The sequence below is a fragment of the Echiichthys vipera genome (genome assembly GCF_963691815.1).
Source record: "Echiichthys vipera genome assembly, chromosome: 4".
Classification (NCBI taxonomy): domain Eukaryota; kingdom Metazoa; phylum Chordata; class Actinopteri; order Perciformes; family Trachinidae; genus Echiichthys; species Echiichthys vipera.
Window position 1 is genome coordinate 12,674,871 of NC_139829.1, and position 19,784 is coordinate 12,694,654.

At 39.2% G+C, this 19,784-nt stretch overlaps 1 protein-coding gene across 1 annotated transcript; it reads left to right on the plus strand.

Annotated features, from left to right (window-relative positions):
- The first annotated feature begins 16,653 nt into the window (after positions 1 to 16,653).
- On the plus strand, positions 16,654 to 18,842 carry gas1a (growth arrest-specific 1a). Its single transcript, XM_083913000.1, has one exon. The coding sequence runs from the start codon at positions 17,226 to 17,228 to the stop codon at positions 18,012 to 18,014; it is 789 nt and encodes a 262-aa protein (XP_083769126.1). The 5' UTR covers positions 16,654 to 17,225; the 3' UTR covers positions 18,015 to 18,842.
- Positions 18,843 to 19,784: the final 942 nt, after the last annotated feature.

A 19,784-nucleotide genomic window follows, 5' to 3' on the forward strand; every position in this document is an offset into this window, starting at 1 on the left:
ACCCTTAGATCACACTATCCTTTTGGCCGCGGCCAAAACCGGTTTTTCAGCTAAAGTCTAGTACCTTTAAGTAGTGTGAGCGCACCCGCTCCGCGCTCAACTGGGGCCAGCTGGGCCGCCACGGCCCGCTTGAAAGAGGTGGGCTTTAGCGGAGCCGTTTGCACATGTACGAGCACGAGCGTGCGCACGTGTACGAGCACGAGCACGAGCCCTACGGCAGTAGCGTTATGTCCGCCTGTTCGGACATGTAAATAGAAGGACGGACCATGCGCGGATATTTAACAACAACAACAATGGTGGTGAAAGGTTCACGTTGTGTTTACTGCAGATTTGGTCGGATGAAAATATTCAAAAACAGTCGACAAGACGCACAAAACTCAGAGGTCTACGGAAAGATTTGTAAACAAAGCCACACACACGCGATCAATGCGTGTGACGTGTTACGGCTTGAAGGCGTGTGGACAGCAAGAAGCATTGGCCGAGGCCCTGGCAGTGTGAGTACAAACGGGGCTGGGGCGCGGGGGGGAGAGGGAGGGGGGACAAGTACCCTAAAGTCCGGGTCGTGGTCCGGGAGGACAGTGTGATCACGCCCTTAGAGTTAGTCAGAGTTGGCATACTTAAACAAAAAAAAAAATGGTCAGATTCATGTCATATTTGTCAAAACACGTTTGAGGTTGAAGGGATTTCAGACATTACATTACAGCTCCTCTAGAAAGAACAGTTGATGCCAGATACAGATAATAGCACATTATGCTTTTCATCGTGTGTTTGCAGGTGAGCTGTGCTGACAGATGAGGAAAGCATTTACGCTTCATGTGATCAGTAGAGTATTTAACTTGACAGGAGAATAGAGTAAAGACATGGAGAACTCACACAGACAGATATTTGTTGTGTTGATATATGCGGTTTATTGAAGATGTCGTTATTTGGACCATATATAGCCAATGTTGACCAATGTCACTTAGACACATTTAAGTAGGCCTGCGATTGCTGTACTTAATGGATTGAATATTAAACTAGGTTTGCATTTTGAATTACCTCAAATCGCTCAAAATTATTATCCCAGATTAAATATATGAATTTGGCCGAGTTCGAAGAACAACTGCTTATTTTCTTATCAAAATGACACATTTGTGTAAAGCTGCACTAATCAAAACTGTTTCTATGAACAAGTAAATGCATGCTATCAGCTTGTCCGTTTAAAAAAAAAAAAGGAAATCAATCAATACTGCTTTGAATCCAAACTTGATTTACAGTCTAAAAAAAGTCAGACAACTCATAAATAACACATTTGAGTTTGTAAGGCTACTTTTATTGGCTTCTGTAATGGTAAACCAACATCAAATTAACAGAGGTGCTATGAAAGACTATAACTGGCGTCAACGCCTCAAAGGTGTCTGTGACAAATGCCAGGTTTATTCGAAACATTGGTAATATCTTTGTACGCTCAGAAAGCAACTGTGTTTCTGTGCTTTTCTAATTTTACCAGTTTAGCTTTGGAGTACCTGATATTTTTGACCCGAAGGTCATCCTACATATCTAATACATTAAAACACATTTTTAACAGTTATCATCACGACTTCTTCTAGTCTACATGTGCATGGTTAGCCTTGCTGCTGTGATAAGAAAATACACAGAGACACACTTTTTTTTATCCCTGAGTTCTGCCTTTGCAACTGCAGGCTTATCATTAGTGCTCTTAAGTATCTCAGGAATATGTCTAGAGGAGGTAGATAAAAGAAATAAGCAGGGCAGAGAAAGATCTTCAAGTTGACATTATCCAGCCATCTGCACAAGGGACTTTCAGATAGTTAAATGTTGACTGATAAATCAGGCTCTGGTGTTCTCCTTTATCTTCATTCGGAGTGGACAGATTGTGACAGAAAGTATGTCTGGACAGGGAGGGCCAGAAGAAGGAGCAGATTGTTCGGCTGCTGTCCCAGATGGATCAGAGGTCTGCTGTGTGCTGGATGGATGAGTGTGTTCGCTGTGTGTTTGCAAGGTCTATATGGGCCCAGACTGCCAGACTCCATACATATAGACAGCCGGGGTGCACGTCTGGATCCAGGAAATAGCCGAGATTATGCCAAATGTCCCCTTTGCCTCAGTGTCCTTCATGGTGATGGATATGGTATGTAATGAAATGGAGATGCGGCCTCACTGAGCATCAGTGTTTGCTTTCCCATGAGTCTCTATTGTAAAATCTCTGAAATTAGCCATAGATTTCTATGTCTCTCTGTCTGTATACACATTCTTAGTTTGTATAAATGTGTGAACATCTTCCTAAAAAACACATTTTCTAGTTAGGTATGGAAAGACAACTGAGTTAGCAGGCACTCCAGGGTCATAAAAGACATCTTAAGCAAGCCACTGCACATCCACGCTTACATTCCTACCAGCTCACAGGATGACCAGAGGCTAACGGTGTGAGGTAACAGAAAATATGCAGCACACACAATGTTGTAAACTTTTGGCCATGCCAGTGGGACACACACAAAGAGACACAGGAGGTGCACACCTGGATTGGAAATGTGAGTGCAGCAACAAAACCATGACATAATTAAGTTGAACTTATTTTGCTTAGAATGTGTCATTTATGAATTGTAAGTGATGTGTTTATATTTACTTGCACCAATTATAGCCATTTGGATATTGTATATATGCTTTTCTATTAAGCTTCGATAAAGAGTCCTGTGTCATTATCTAACAATTAGAGTTTTTGAAGCCCAAATCCCAAAATGCATTGGGCAAAAAGTAGAAACACCAGTGAAGGTCACTTGTTTATCACAGATAAATAGAAAACATTTTAAACCTGTATCCTCAATTTTGGAAGAGTTTTAGCTTGTAGAAACTGAAGCTCTGAAATGATTTCCTTCCTGGTATTAATGTGCAGTTCCCTCTCTTACCCTGTTTCAGTTAACAGGCAGAGCAGTTCTTCTTCACTGTTTCCAACCTTTGAGAAAGAGTAAACACAATCCACCGAACCGTATTACACCTAATTTGGCTTTTATGCAGTGTTTGGTTTACTTTTAATAGTCTTAATGGTGGTTTTAAGAGTTCACTGACTTAATTTTAAGACTTGGTGTGTTTTACCCCCCAGACATGTGCATAAAAGGTATTGACTCCTTAATCAAACAAGCCTGGATTTTACTGAGGGTGAATAATCAAATCATGAACAACTTGAAATAAATAAAACACACTGATCCATCAAGGAGCAATGTTGTTAATGTATTTTGTTAATATAAAACATGTATCCGAATTAACATACCATGTTAGACAATCATGCAGATTTTGGAGAGTACACTATTGGGTACTCTACTTTAGGCTTTTGGATGGATTGTGCAAAAGTCAGAATAATAAATCTAATAGCAATGTGATATGTTTAAATTGCCACAAATCACTAGAGGAAAATGGTTTGGGTTATTAAAAACTATTTTTTTGAAACTTTTCCAAATATGTTTTGTGTCATATTTTGAGATGATCTAATGACATTTTAGTATTGGATAATGATTTGTAAAAGTACTGGTGGAATAAATGTTTAAAATGGATGAAATAAGAGTTTAAAATTGATGATAGTCTGTTTACAAATGAACATGAATCAAGGAATCAGCATGTTATGATGCAGGAGATCAAAAATTCCTTGGCCCTTATTTGAATTATCCACTCAACTGAATTCTAATCTGTTGTGTAGTTCTTAAGTTATTAAAATAACTAACTAACAAACAAACAGACACAGGGAAAAAAACATAACCACCCTTGTGTAGATAATAAAGCACAGAAACAGCAATTGAACACTTTTGGAGTCTTGAGAGATGGTGATCAGAACAAAATATATTTGATATTTAAATTACTTAGACAATAAATATTTGTAATAAATGAGCTTCGGACATGACTACCCTGAGCTTCTTCTTCCTGCGGATCAATGTTTAATTCGCTGTAAATTCAGTGTGACTAATTACATGTTTATACAGCATAAACCAAACAAACATATACCATTATGGCAATGAGTCTAATGAGAATCTCAAAGCGATTCAATATGGGATATGAAGTCATTAGTTTTCTTGGCCTACAGATGTTTTGTAGAAAATGCACAATGAGCCACATGTTATGTTTATGTTAATATTGTTGTAATGCAACATTACTAAGTTGCAAAATGATTCTGTCTGAAGAAAATGTTCATTTTGGTTGTTCTGATGCGGCTTGTTCGAGTTTTTGGCATAATGAAGTTCCAGGTTACACGGTCATGGAGTGAGAGCTTTTCCTCTCAAAGTGGATGTAAGAGAATAATGTCATCGTGTGTGTGTGTGTGTGTGTGTGTGTGTGTGTGTGTGTGTGCGTGTGCGTGTGCGTGTGCGTGTGCGTGCGTGTGAACTCCTGTGCACATTACACACAAAAACCTAGAAGGTGAGACTAATACAGATTTTGTTGATCCATTTTATATCAGAGCATGACCTGTGTACAGGTTAGTAGAAGCCATAAATTGTGTCAAGTCGTAACCTTGACGGAAAGACTTATTTTGCTCCTACCTGACACTGCTAAATTAGCCCAGCGCCCTGATGGATTACCTGCAGCTGACCTCGGGTGTTAGTTGTGATGAATCTGTCGAAAACCATCTGGGGCCCCACTGGAGTGATTGCCTGGCTGTTATCAGTTGTAAGCAGACACTGATGGGGTATGTTGTGGCAAAACATCAGCAGCGAGGCGGTTTTTGTTTAACATTTGCAAGTTTGGATTTTTACTCGGAGAAGCCTGTCTTTTTGCACAGAAAAACAAAACTATGAGTAAGTCATTAGAGCCAAAAAGTGTCCCGTAAAGTCAGTCATTGTGATGTACTGCCCCTTATCTTAAATCATTTCAGTCCTGATTGCACAGTGATTACGCTGTACTTGTCTTCGTTAAATGATTTAATGAGGTAATTTCAGACAATGGAAATCCCAGACCGTTGCACGTGAGCGGACCAAATATGAAAACCTCTGTTTGCCAAGGACATTACCTTTTATGGAAGGAATTTTACATGATGTCTTCTTTTTTTTTTAAAAAAGCCACAATATCATAATAGACTGACCTCAAAGTTCTCATAGTGAGATGCAGTTCTCAAACTGTACAGTTTTACCAAAGTAAAGACTTGATAATGCATAATTATTTTCAATAGCCCATTATCAAAACCTAATTATCACAATTAATTTTAATCTCTTACAAGTTTAGTATGGACCGAGGAACCTATGAAGGAAGGAACGGCCATTACAATTCTGCTGATGCCAGTTCTATTAAATTCAATGGAGCTTGCATGTCATGTCTCACTATAAGCCATTAGATCTGTGTTGTTCGAATGGTTGGTTAGTTATTGATACTGTGAGATGAGATTTCTTTGTGACGGAAATGAGTTGCATGTTTGAATTGGTTGTAGCTTGTAGTTAATAACTACAAGTTAGGAGTTAATGCTAAGAGAAGACAAGCATTACAATAACAAAGATGCTTTATTACAATCAAATACATGCAGAATTCTACTGCTTGGCACCAGTGTGGTCATGATTGTTTCTTTCATAGTTTCGTTGTCTTGGACTGGTGTTATGATGTGTTATTCTTGTAAGACCTGATGCTCACTTTAAGAAATAACATGGAGACTCAATATGTCTTGCAATTCAAAAAACTACATCACTTGTGTCTTCAAAACAGAAAATTGTTGCTCTGCTTGACTGATCCTGTGAAGATTTTAGACCTGTCAGTATATGTCTGTACGAGTTGTATATGGCCCCCAAGTGAACACTCCCTTGTATTGGAGATTTTGTCTCAAATCAACTTTTTACCTTTTGGTTCAGGGAAATGTGTTCTTAATCCCACACTGCTCCTCTCTCAGCTCTTGCCCATCTGTCATCTTGATGTACTGTCTGCAATGCAACACCATCTATCCTGAGGCAAAGGTGTTTGGCATCCATATAGCCATAAGAAGTTAGAGGCAGATAAAAAAAAAGCAACCCTAGAGTTCAGGATGGTTTCGCAGCACGTCTTGTCCACACATGTTTGGCATAAATATTTTACTGATTCTTATGATGTTGCATAAATAAACTATGCAGCCAAAAGGGCATTGATCACCCTTAAAAGCTGCAGTAGGTAAAAAGCACCTAAAAGGGACCTCTGCAGCTCTCCCTCCCCCTGAGCCAATAGGAATGCTCTCTCTCTCTCTCTCTCTCTCTCTCTCGTTCTCTTTCTCTTTCTCTCTCTCTCTCTCGCTTTCGCTCTCTCTGAAATGACCTGTGATTGACCAAAGTCTCAGGCCGGATTTTCTTGTGCCTGAAGACAGAAGGTGCAGAAGACTAGTTTTCTCCCAGAAAACTGGAATTACAATATGACTATTATCGATTTTTTTGCCCAACATCGCCACAAATAAACAGCCTAGCCTACCCCATGTGTAACAGCTACATACACATGGTTTTAAAGTGCACAAAGGGAAAATCCTACACTTCACGCATACATTCAGTACACTATGTACTATGCTAGAAAAACTGCTCTTAAGGAAGTGACTTATTTAAAAGTAAATACAATCAACATTAAAACACTGAAAACCTTCAAATTAATGTATTTGAAAAATGTTCTCTGAAAGCTGACACTCCAAAATGGCGCCTGTGTTTCTTCAAAGTATGCAACATGTGAATTGGTCACATCATTCTTATCCACAGTAATCCCTTTGGAGTCAAGAGTTCACAGAGGATTGATGCATCTCTGATGCTATGTCAGACATGTGCTTTTTATTTGGTCACCAGGCAGCCGTGCTGCCTTATCAGCATTGCAGAACCAGCTGGGAATGCACTCCTGCGCAACTTTGATGGGGATACTGGAAAGTAGTGGTGAAAACGTTCTGACTTTTAAAACACACATTAAGTAGAAGTTTCAAAAGTACATCTACTTATCTTGATCATATTTTTAAGTAGTTAGTATGATATATGTTTTTCCTTTATAACCAAATTTCCACCCAGAATCCTAAAATAAAACAACCTCAGAGAGATTTTGTCTTTTTCCATTTAGGGAACCAGGTTCTTATTTGTAGTCTCCATTACCTAGTTTGTGCTCTCCAGACATGGCCACACAACAGAGGCTATAGTTTCCAAAGGCCATATGCTACAACTACAGAACTGCATATAGCTTATCATTGCATGCAAGGTTGGAAACCAGTTGAAAGCAGCAGAGAGTCAGTTTGATTTATATTGCCCCAAATTCCATATCACAAACGTGCTTCAAAGAGCTTTACAATCTGCACAGCATATGACACCCTCTATCCTTACACTCTCTTCCCAAATAAGAAGAACAAAGGAACATGATGTACCGCAATGAACAAAACGTGGAGCAAAACTAAGAGTTCCTTTAATCATACATTCCCTAACATGTAGACATAACATGTACACACAAGGAACAGAAATTGAATTGATTATTTCAGAAGCTTAAAGTTTAGTTCTGTTTCCTCTGTCATGTTTATAACAGTTTTTAGCTTTGGTGCTTAAATGTACAGCAGTGCTCCTCATCCTCAGTTAAATGGGTCATCGGTGTATTTGCTTATATGCAGTCAAATGGAGATGTTGATTGGGCAGAGGATTGGGCGCCGGTGGAGGGTTCACCAACCGGATCCATTTCCTCAGCAAAAAAACACTCACTTACGCTTTATACTGTATAAATAGGGCCCTAAGATTAGATACTCAAAAAAAAAATATATATATATATATATATATATATATATATATATATATATATATATATATATATATTTGGCTAATCTTCTTGACTCTTGGGGTACGCTGTGAAAGCAATGTTTTGTAACTCCGGATATTTGTAGTTTGTACATTTTCGATCCTGATCTTTTGGTGGCCATGGATCTTATTACAATAGATGCATCTTCTCAATAACATTCAGTATCAACAGTATTCACCGTATCTTGTTAGTATATATATGCCATTTCCATAGTGTTCTTACTGTTCCAGTAGATTGCCTTAAATCAAACAGAATGTAATACTTGACAAGACATTCCTTGGAATTACTGTTAATAACATTTGAGTTTCTGTGATAACGTGTGTTTTTGGTAATTTTTGAGTTTATTTGTTTATTACAAACAAATTAGGCTTTGTTTTTTCTAATAATATGAGACACATCTCTTTCTGTTACAACAGGACTTTTTACCCCCCCCCCCCCCTTTTTATGTCAACAAATTTAGAAAATATCTAAGCTTCAGTGACAGAGGATAATAAAATTATGACTCTAATTTTGAGGTAAGCTGCTTTTCATTAGCTATCAACACTAATTATTATTATTTGGACTGGCCTCAGTCTTTTGGAAATCCCACAGTAATCTCTCATTGAGAATTAGATTTGATAGGAGTCCAGTGCCAGAAGGATTGTGGTGAGTTCATTTCCTCCATGTGCAGCGTGGGAGGAGCAGGAGGAGTGGGGGAGGAAGCGCAGGGGGGCTTTCGGGGGGCTGCAGAGGGGCAGTGGTCTTGGAGGAGTTAAGAATGACACGCAATTAATCACCCTGCGTAGACGACCAATATCACTTCACTGTGGAGGCTGGAATAGAGGCCTGTCTGTACTGAACAGCTGCAGGAGGAAACCGGCCCTTTGCCTTTCTTAGACATGTGGACGGAGGGAGGAAGCGAGAGAGTGAAGCAGTGAGAGTGAGTGAAAGAGAGATCGTGAGCATGTGTATATGTATGTGTGTGAGAGGCCACTTACAGATGGGATGGAGGAGGGGAGGAGGAGACGAAGAGGAAGAGAAAAAAATGGTTTTATTAGCCTACCCACATCTGTTTATTTAGAAAAGAAACCATTGTGTCATTCAGTTATTCTAACAACCTACACCAGGGCCAATGTTAGTCCCACAATGACGGCTTTTTAAATACACAGTTTACACTCCTATGAAGTGGCCTCATAACTGCGTTGGAGCCTCAGGAACGTGCCAAATGGGGGAACATGCTAGGGTTTCACATTCCCTCCCACACTACTTGACGTCTCTATAGTAGACTGGGATGCCAGAGGTTGGTTGGAGGAGATCTGGGGAGGGGGGACATTTGTCTTGGTCTTGTGTGCTTTTTCTGGGTCTAATCTCTTAAATTGGTACTCGAGGTTTGGAGGCCTGCCAAAAAACAGCAGGGGGTTCTGGGATGCAAGTTTGAAAGTCATGTGAGATTGTTAGATGGTATTCTGCTTAGTAGCCTGTTTTTACATTCTATCAGCTGTGTATTTGCATGTTATAGTATGAATGTACAGAAGAGTTGAGTAGAGTTAATTTCTTTCTCTTTTTTTCTAAATTACAAAATACAAAAAGATCATAAAGGCAGCATTATTGCCAGATGAGGATATTGGACAATTCTGCAAAACCAAAGGTTCATTGATCAGTGATCCAGTGCCAAAGTTTTGGTGGTGTAGAAGTTTCTACAATATCAGGCAAACTACATTGTGGTTACAGTTGGGGAATGATTGTGGTTATGGCAGATAAACTTTGGTCAATAGGGTTAGGCAAATAAAACACAACTAAAGCTGTATAGTGAGTTTCCTCTTGTTCTGTAGCTGTCCGGTTTACATCTTTACGGTTTTTGATTCACTCACCTTTCTCATAGTGTCATTCCTGGCCGCAGCAGGCAGTAATGTCCTCTAAAAACTCAGTGTACATTACCTCCTCTGCAGCAAACAGCAGACAGACACAGTTAAACTAGCTGGTGAACACAGTGGAGCATTAACAGCTAAAGTGCTAGATATTACCTCACGAGTTGGTAGTGACCAAAAAAAATCAAAAAAGGTATGATTATTGGACTTACACTTGCCAGATGGCATAGTTTAGCATGTAAGCTTGCTAACAGTAGCTAATAAGCCATAAACACAAACCACAGACGCAAATGAGGGAATTTTTTACAAATATTTCATAAACCAGAGTAAGTAAGTACCATGGTGATGCTAACATTAAGTATGGGTCTGTAGTGGAATGCAAACTGTGGTCTCCTGCATAAAGTCAAGCGTGCCACATACCCACCCAATCCCCAACCTCCACATCCTTACTTTCTGCCTTTCTGCCTTTCTACATATAGGACGCACTACTTCCTGCAAGGGCACTGAACTTTGGCTTTGTATATAAATTGTGACCTGCAGAGTCATTTAATATAAACACACTATGTGGGATATCAAGGCTGTCATAAAGACCTAGCTTAATATAACATAAAAATACTGTGGGAGTATGCTTTAGAATATTGCAGGGCTGACTGAAATGTGTCCATATTATCAAATTTTGAGAACTGCCAATAGCCTAATTGACAGTTAGCTTCAGATAATTCCTAGGTTAAGTCAAGTTCTGCTTATATTAAGACATTACATGCTGATGCATTATTGAATTTAGTTAAATGGGGAAAAAAATGTTTTTTAGACAAAAATAGATATTATGGTTCTCAAACTAAAATATTTAACAAAGTTCCACAACTCTGGTACTACATTGGCAGCAGCAGTATTGACAGATTTTAAACGATCCCGTCATTTAGTTGTGACACCACTCAATCACATTATGTACTTTTGAATAGTCTGACAAACAAGCTAAAAAAACCTTTCTATTTTGAATAGTTTGATTTAATAAAGCGTGTGCTTTTTGCATGTGTAAAATGTGGACTGTCAAATCTCTATCACTCTCCATAATGAAGCTGATCCTTTCATTAACAGCAGATCAGGAATGTTTAACACATGTGGTTAAAGTGAATATGTGTGCCTTTTTGCTTTGTTGTGTTTTTATATTGTTAGATTCTTCTTGCTACATTCCATGTTTGTGAGATTAAGGTCATGCGGCTGTGTCGTAGGTTAGGTCTTTATTGGTTAGTCCATATGTGCTGGTGTTTGTCTGCAGTGATATGAAAGGCCTTCGGGCCTGTATAAACAGCCGCTCATACGGGCTGATGGCTGAGCAGCATGTGTTGCAACAGCTGCTTGTGTGATATGTGGTGTGTGGAGACCGTCTAGAGATTCATAGAGGTCTGTTGGGGTAAATACTGTAAAAGTTACCTGGGTGTAATTACAGTTCTAAACGCACATGGTCCACCACTAATGGACTTCACTGTTTACTATTAAAGGACATGAGGACCAAGATGAGTGCTGTCTTTGTGGTCGGGATGTCTAGGTCTGCCTGTTCAAAGGATGGGCTTGATCCCCCCGGAGACGGCTTGCAGGTTCCACTTAATAGCCTAGCGGGAGGAGGAGGACTTCAATCTCTTGATGTCTTGATTAAACGTCTTTACCACTTATGCTGTATTTCCACTGCATGGTACAGCATGGCTGTACTCGCTCTTTTTTGGTTTTCCATTAGCAAAGATTGTGGGTAGCACCTGGTAGTTATTTGTACCACCTTCAAGCAAGCTCAGCCGATAATAGAGGGTAGAGTTATATCATTGCAGGCTGCTGATTGGTCAGAGGGAATCGTCACTAGTGCATCACAAGGCCTGCACAAACCCGCCATTTTTAAATAGCCAAGTTGACTTTTTTTATTATCATTCTGTCAGCAGATACCTAGAACAGACAGAGGAGGTTTTCATCAAGGAAAAATTTAAATTCCTTGCTGCAGAGAAGCCTCAAGGTTCGGATTTGGAACTCTTTAAAGCAAAGACTGATAGTGCAGAACGTGTGCACTTCAATTACAACTCCAGTTTCTGTCTGTTTGACTGGACAATACAGTACTTTGATGATATATATAATATATATATATTCCAAGGACAGGGTCTTTTATGCCTTTTTATTGTTTGTGGATAGTAGAGACGAAGACAGGAAATGAGTGGAGAGAAATGGGGAATTAAATGCAATAATGGTCTGAGAACTGACAGGGATGTTGTGCCCCGAAGACTGTTTTATTCTGTAGCATATTTTTATAGTTGTAATTGTATTTTTTACACACGACTTTTCTTCTGTACTACATTTAGATATTTTGAGGTTTTAGCTCCTCTCTACAATTGTACAAGTTGGTCTGATGAACAGTAAAACTGTAAGATGCTGAAGAATCTCATGGAAGCTATGGTATATTATGTAAGCCTGTGAATGTTCTCATTCGTTCGGTATATTAAGTGTTGTTAAGAAAATCTATTTACTGACTGAAACTGTGATAATTATTTTTTTATCAGTGTGTGCTCTTTTAATGGTACACCAAATTTGCAGATCAAATCATGTTGAATATTTTAGAAATTACAGTGCAGTGGACTGTGCTGAAGGGGTCAGAAGGATTGTGCCTGTTTGACATGATGGATGACTTTAATCTCACTGATTAAAGGAACACGCCCCCACCCCCACCCATAACACTTCATTTAACATTTTAACCATTTAGCAGGATTTTGAAGAAGGGATCCACCCACTCTGTATAGTTACTTTAAAGCACAACATGAAGTTTAAATTTCCTTCTCCCTTAACCTAGTGGTATGAATTGCTGATTTGGTTTTGGTTTAATTCCCTGAAAACTGCATGATATTAATATTTTTTATTGTTGTGAATGGGACAGTGTGATTTAGTGCTGCAGGGGATGTTTTTCTTAAAAGCAAAGCCATTTCCAGAGATTTGACTATTCCCACCAAAGCACTCTAGAAATGGTAAAAATAGGTGGTTTATTTTTGGCTTTCTGCCATTATCTGCAAACTTGTACGTTTGTAATCACTTGTGCTTATGTCACCGTGCAGTTCCAAACCGAACAAATCAACACAAATCCCTGGAAGAGGACGGATGAAACAGATGCAAATTCATAAGCAGACACAAGGAAGGAAATTAATCCTTAATCTTGTTTGACTCCTTTCCAACAAACTTATCATTTGCCATTATCGCTTCTCTGAAATCCCAAAGAGGAAGCAATTTGAATGTATAGTTCCTGCCAACTCATTTCCTGTATCCTGATATTTCCTTTTTCAGACAGCACAGTCTAGGCCCACTGCGACTGACCTGCTCTGCTGGGATTCAGCTCACTTAAATCCTCACAACACAACTCTCTTTACGCTACAAACTCCAGAGAGTCTCATGGACAGGTGTATAAACTCATTACCTATTCACAAGTCCACTTCTCAGACCTTCATCAGCTAAAATATTGAAACATCATTAATAAAGTGAGTACAATTGGTAGACAGTGTGCAGGATTTTTTTCTTCTTTCAAACTTATACATCCTTTTTATGATGTAGTCTCTATTATATGACCATATGATGTATGAACATATGAAGATTTCCACACACATTAGCCGGATCCTCTATAAAATCTAAATTTACTTCAGTCAACTTAATGTCATGTTGTGGTATGGTGTTCTTCACAAAACATTACTGAACCTCTCTAGCTCCCATGCTCTGAACATCAGCAGGGGATGGTTTTAATACCATTATGTTTGTCCCTTAATTGGACTGTTGCGGCAAGAACTCGGATTTAATTGAGCCCTCAAAGTAACGACACTCAGTTCTCAGTGCAGCACATCTGGTTTAAGCATACAGCTGTTGGCAAAGACAAAAGTGTTGGACGATTCGATCAGCTTTCTTTTTCCATCTGTTAGTATTCAGGATGAAAGATTTTTTTCTATAGTTGATTGGTTTTTAAAGAAGCAGTTTCTCAGAGAAGTCTTGACTTGATCCATTTTCAAAAGATGCAGATTGTTATGGACTTACACTCATATGAAAAGCTGAATTAATTTATTCCTTGCTTGGGTGGTGTTGCCTCTGTTTCATATTACCGTTGTGCTAAAAGCACTTGCAACAATGAAGATGTTGGTGTTTGAAAATCTTTTGTCATAGCACACAGTGTTTCCATTCTTTGTGCTGGAGGGAAAGGCAGGAGAGGGACTCCTGAGGTATTGAGTTGCCTGTATCCATCATTTTCGATGAGTCGGGACCTTGGAGTAGCGCCAGCAGCGTCTGTGCTAGCCAGCCGTAACTGACATTGAGTGCATTGTTTTCAGTGGGAAGCTCACGGCTGTGGCCTAAAGGTACATTCCTGAGATCAGAATGCTGTTTGAAACACAAACAGCCTTTGTGCCCTCGCTGCTCTCTTTTCCTGACTCCCTCATCCACATCAAGCCTCAAGAACTAAACTGCCTCCTCTCGCTCATGTGTCAACATGTGGGCTATCATTTTACTCACACCCACTCATGCACATGCACACACACACACACACACACACACACACACACACATGCTTGTGTCATTTTGATGATGAGGTCTAGGCAGATCTTAGGGTGACTAACTAAGCTCTCGGAAAGAAGCTGTGAGGTCAAAACTTTTGCAAAACAAACAAGGTATTCAGAGTTTTACTGACCTTTTCGACGGTCAGAGAAAAATTATCAGAATTATAAAAACACGTGTTCGGAACTGCACTTCTTAAAATTTGTACTTCTATAGCAACCTGGTCCGTGATTACGTTTTTTTCATACTCAGCCACTACAAAGTATGTTTTTGTAGTGGCTGATAGAAATAATAGTCAAAAAATAGTAATTTAATTGTACAACTACAGAAAGAATAAGCATTAATAATTGTATTCATTGTTTAAGACAAAGGAAGGAAAATTAAACATATATATATATATATAAATGGTTTCAGCTCCTTAGATATGAAGATTTGCTGGTTTTCTTAGTTTCCCATGATAGTAATCTGAATATATTTGGGTTTTGGGCTGTTGGTTTGACAAAATAAGATTTTAATGTCAACTTTAGTAAGCTATGATGAGCGTTTAATGATTTTCTGATTATTGATTAATCCATTGATTGTTTGGTTTATGAATTATAAAAATCATTGTTAGTTGCAGCCCTGCTGCGGTCAAGGTCAGTCCACTCAATACCAGTATACCAACTTGCAAAAACTCTTTCCCAAAACCAGACATATTCTTTTTTCTATACTTCTGTGGTAAGTTGAGAAAGAGAAGAATTCGGAGGATCACTTCACTTTTTAAGTATAAAAATGACACTAAGTTTATAACAACATAAATGGGCTAATTTTGTTGTTCTGTGACATATTTGCTCGCACCGATGAATAATTATTAGCATGGCAATAGTGTTTGACAGAAGAAATATTATAAACTAGTACATCACCAGTAATCTTTAGATTGTGGTGTCTGGTTCTCAGAATCAAGGATCTGCACTAGGTACTTTATTCAACAAGTCTGCAGTAAGAAATAGATCACAGAGGCTGCAAGAAGATATTATGATTTACATGCAGGGATAAATACTTCTTGGAATAACTATGTTCAGGTGTATTATTTATATCCCAATGCAACATCAGTCAGGTTTAACTGATGTCAGTATGACTGGATTAATATCAGATCACATGTTAAGGCAAGACACTGCAAATAAAAGGGCCAGTGATTCACCAGCTTAACATTTGACAGCATACGATGTAGTGCAATAATATGTGGGGAAGTTAGACTTAATGAGTGATTATATCAAGTGATGTTCACTGAGTGCCCTGTTACACCACAATTAATTTGTACTCAACTGCTCTGCGGAGGAAGAGTTAATAGGATGTGGATGATTAAGTTATCCCCGATCATTAGTGCACAGATCATTAGCACTGCAGGCATGAACTTTAATTTATTATTGTACATTCATAGTGTCATAAGTATCTGCAGGATATTACATTATAGCGTATACTGTAATTGCGACCTTTGGGGGCCTTGTTACATATCATTCCCGTCCGTGTCTCCTCATTTTCTGTCTTTGGTTAAAGTTGGTATGCATATTTTTTTTTTAAATCAACACTACAGCTTTGTGTATAGGCTAGAATTTCAAAGAAAGGTGCATCATCACAAACACACTTTAATATGCAGATACTCTGCAAATTAAATATAATTGTCACTAAAAGTCTTTAAGGGTATAGCATGTCAAAAGCTATTTCAATAGACCGCCTTTAATCATTGTCCATGGTATACAGAGGAAGTCACATAATTGTATTCAATTAAACATCATGAACCAAAGCTCTGGTTTATAACCAATATGGACAAATATTGACAGGTTTTTTTGTTTTGTTTTATTTAAATTAAATCCTTGTGTTTTGTGCTTAAATCCCTGTTATCCTGTACTTTTTAGAGTCTAGGCTTATTAAGAAATTATTATAATAAAAGGCAGGGCTGATCTCTTCATTAAATCTACTCTCATACACGTTATCCCATAGACTACTTGTCAAATTGAAGTATACACTAAAAACATCAGTTTAGGGTATATCATATGTCACAAACCGTTTAAATACATACCTTGGTTTCGTTATAATACATCTCATAACACTTACCATTAGAGCAATAGAATTTAATTTGTTTTAAATTGTAAATTAAAAGTATGAACCAAAGCTGATTATCACAATATATACAAAAAACAACAATATATGCATATATGAAAACTCTGTTTTCTTCTTAAAAAGACACATGGTGTGTACAATATAATGCTATAGGCTCTGTGAGCATAAAAGGGTTTATAAAATAATTTCCCCCGATGATAAATGAGGACTGCTCTCTCTACTAAATCTACTCTCCAACACATTCATCCCACCTCACCTTGTATTTCTCAAGATCATTTTCCTCCTAGCCTAAACTCCCGCCCACCCTTACGTAGGAAACCACAACAAGTGGCCAACCAATGAGAGGCACCTCGCTAAAGTGTAGAGAGGGGGCTGAGGAACAGAAAGACAAATGCTCAAAGGGGAGAGAGTAGAGGACCACTTTGCGACCCACAAGGGTTGTTGTTTTTCCTCATGCACTATTTGTTTGCACTCTCGTGCGCACAAGAACTGCTAAATGATCCAGCGCAGTCCTCCAAAGGGCTCTCGGGACTTGTCAGACTTCGCCTTTTGATTGAGATCCGCTAGGAGAGAGGACGCAAGAGGGAATCGCTGAGCTGGAGGCATTTTGTTGCATGAACTCAGAATCACTGCGATGGAATGAGCCGCTACAGAAACTCTCCAAAACTTGTGGAGAACTTTTCTTTTGGCATCTCTATTACTTCTACGAGTTTCTATTTTAGTTTTCACCTCAATAATGTATGGATAACGGGAGGTTTGCTCAAGAATCCGGATCAAATGGATCAGCGCTGACGGGTTTATGGAGCCGGGATTACACAGCGCAGTGCCAGCCTGTTGAACGCCCACACACGGGCCTATCACACACCATCTGCCTCCGGATAAATAACACTCTCCAATGAAGACACTATCCATGGAAGTAGTGTAGACGTTTTACATATGACACCGCTGTGAGTTTTTCCCTTTCTTGCAGACAGAACAATGGCAAGCTCTGGTGCATTGGCACAGAGAGTTTGTAGATCTGTTTGGCCTCTTGGTTGTGTGCTTTTGTTTTTTGGCTACTTGTCCGTGGCCTTGCCGTCCCACGGTCGGCGGCTGATCTGCTGGCAAGCCATCCTGAACTGCCAAGCCGAGACCGAGTGCAATTACGCATACGATCACTACACGCGCGCATGTGGCCCCGTGCTGAACGGGGAGAGGAGGAAGTGTCCCAGCCACTGCATCTCCTCGCTTGTTCAGCTCAATCTGACCAAAAACGGGCCGGCTCTGGAGGACTGCGGCTGCGCCCGCGATCCGTTGTGTATGAGCACCAAACGGGCCATCGAGCCCTGCCTGCCCAGGACTACCAGCACTGGCTGCACGGAAGCTCGGCGCCAGTGCGAAAGAGACGGGCAGTGCAGCTCCGCTATGAGCGATTATTTGAAGCACTGCGGGAAACTTTTCAGCGGAGCCATCTGCACGAACGCCTGTCGGAATGTGATCGAGAATATGCGTAAAATACCCAAGGGTCAGCAGCTGGACACATGTATGTGCGATGGGACGGAGAGGGCCATCTGTGAGTTTGTCAAGAGCAGCATGAAGCAGCTGTGCTCCGACCCGCCCGTGAAAGAACTGGGCAGTGGGTCCGACTACGGCCAAGAACCAGATGACGACGAGGACCTCTCGGATCCGGACTATCCAGAGGAGTCGGAGAGCGGAGCCTCTCTTCCAGCGGCCCACTATGTTTTGACCCTGCTCGCATCCATTTTGGTGCTAATACCCCACATTTAATTCCCGGGTTCATAATCTGCCCCGACTTTTGTCCGGATAAAAGGCAATCTAAACTTTTGTCACTCTTTGACCTGCTACTATTGTGAAATGTTAGAGCCTCACAGAATAAAGGAATTGGTGTTATGGCGCAGGCCTTGTTTGAATTAAGAGTTGTAGACGCTGAAGGATATCAAATCAGGATGTTTTCTATGCAAATGAGACCAGAAAGATATAATTTAAACTGCCTGGTTCAGGCTGTCCTCTCTTATCAAACCGCACCACTCCAGGCTCTCCAGATGCTTTGCTTATGTGATAAGCTAAATTAGATTGTCTACTTTCTCTCAGCCACAGGCTCTGATTGTAAAGTTGTCATGATAGAGACATGGTTGGCTTGTTTTGGTAGCAATGCAATGTCTAATCAGTATATGCTGTGCACTGCCAATCCTTTTTCTTTTTTAAAGATAACTATTTTTATATGACACTGTTGCCATCAGGCACCAGGCTATCTGATTTACAAGTATTTAATGCTGGAATCTATGAAAACTGTAAATAGATTAGGAGTAAAAGTGAAACAGTAATTTATTACATGCCACCTAGTTACATCCAAATGTTCATCATGTGAATAAAAAACTGAGTATTCCAGCTTTAAAGGGAAGATATCTTGACTGTACTCTCTTCAAAGATAATGTGCATTGTATATATGTTTATAGCCTATATAGATTTTTTTCCAGAGAATCCTCTATGTTTTAGGCTATATGAGATGATTTATTCAATGTATAGCCTAGAGAAAGCAATGTCTAAATCCACTGTATGATTGCCTTAATGATATACTTTTATAGAAGGCATAAAGGAAACTTGAAGATATAATTTGTGACTGTGAGTTATTTGTTGATTTGTTGACGTCCTTGTTAGTGTTGTGCCTTAATTCAAACAGAAAGTAAAACATTATTTAATGAGTGTGAAAACACATTTTTGTTGCTAAGTCAATTTGGGTTCTAGTATAGAAAGCTGTTTTGTTATGAGCATGACTGAAAAGTTATCACTGGACGATATGAGCCAAAATTAGATATATTGACCGAAAGCATCATTTTAAGCTTTCACCTGAAACTTTTTATAAGTTACCACAGTTTATTTGGCTTTATGCATACAATTGAGTTAGATGACAAAACAATATAAATCTGTGTGTGAATCTTTATTTTACACACTTGTTTTTAGTTCTTGAAATCCCCATGAAACTTTGCATAATGGTTAATGTGCATGAAGTAAGCCCTTTATGCCTAAAAGCAACTTATTTTGACATAAAATCGACCGATCAAAAGTACTCTATGTTGGCTGTGCTTAGTCTGCTTTAACAGTACCGATTAAGGGGCTTTACTCAATTAATAAAGAACTGTTTATAAATCCTGTTTGCTCACGAAGATAAGGCCACTATATCAGATTCACGCATTTAAAGAAACATTATTTACAAGTGTGTGTGAATGAGAAATGTATCAACTTTTACACTCTTGTTTCAGTAAATACAGTATAGTAAGTACAGGCTCGTTTAAAATGCAGGCCAGCTTCCTCTGTTGACTAATGACCTGCTATGACTTGATTTAGCTGGCTGTTGTCAAAAGCAACTGGCACCAGAAATCAACCCCCACCCCCCGCCAACACCTTCTTTACAGTCACTGGCTGTTAAAGGCATCATTTCCAAGTGCTATCATATACAAATATTGTAGTTGGTTCCAAGACTTTTGGTAATATAATAGTGTAATAGACAGGAAATTAGGATTATTATTCTTCCTCAAT

What these genes read in the sequence shown, in the direction of transcription:
- gas1a (XM_083913000.1), top strand. Translation starts at nt 17,226, where the DNA reads ATGGCAAGCTCTGGTGCATTGGCACAGAGAGTTTGTAGATCTGTTTGG.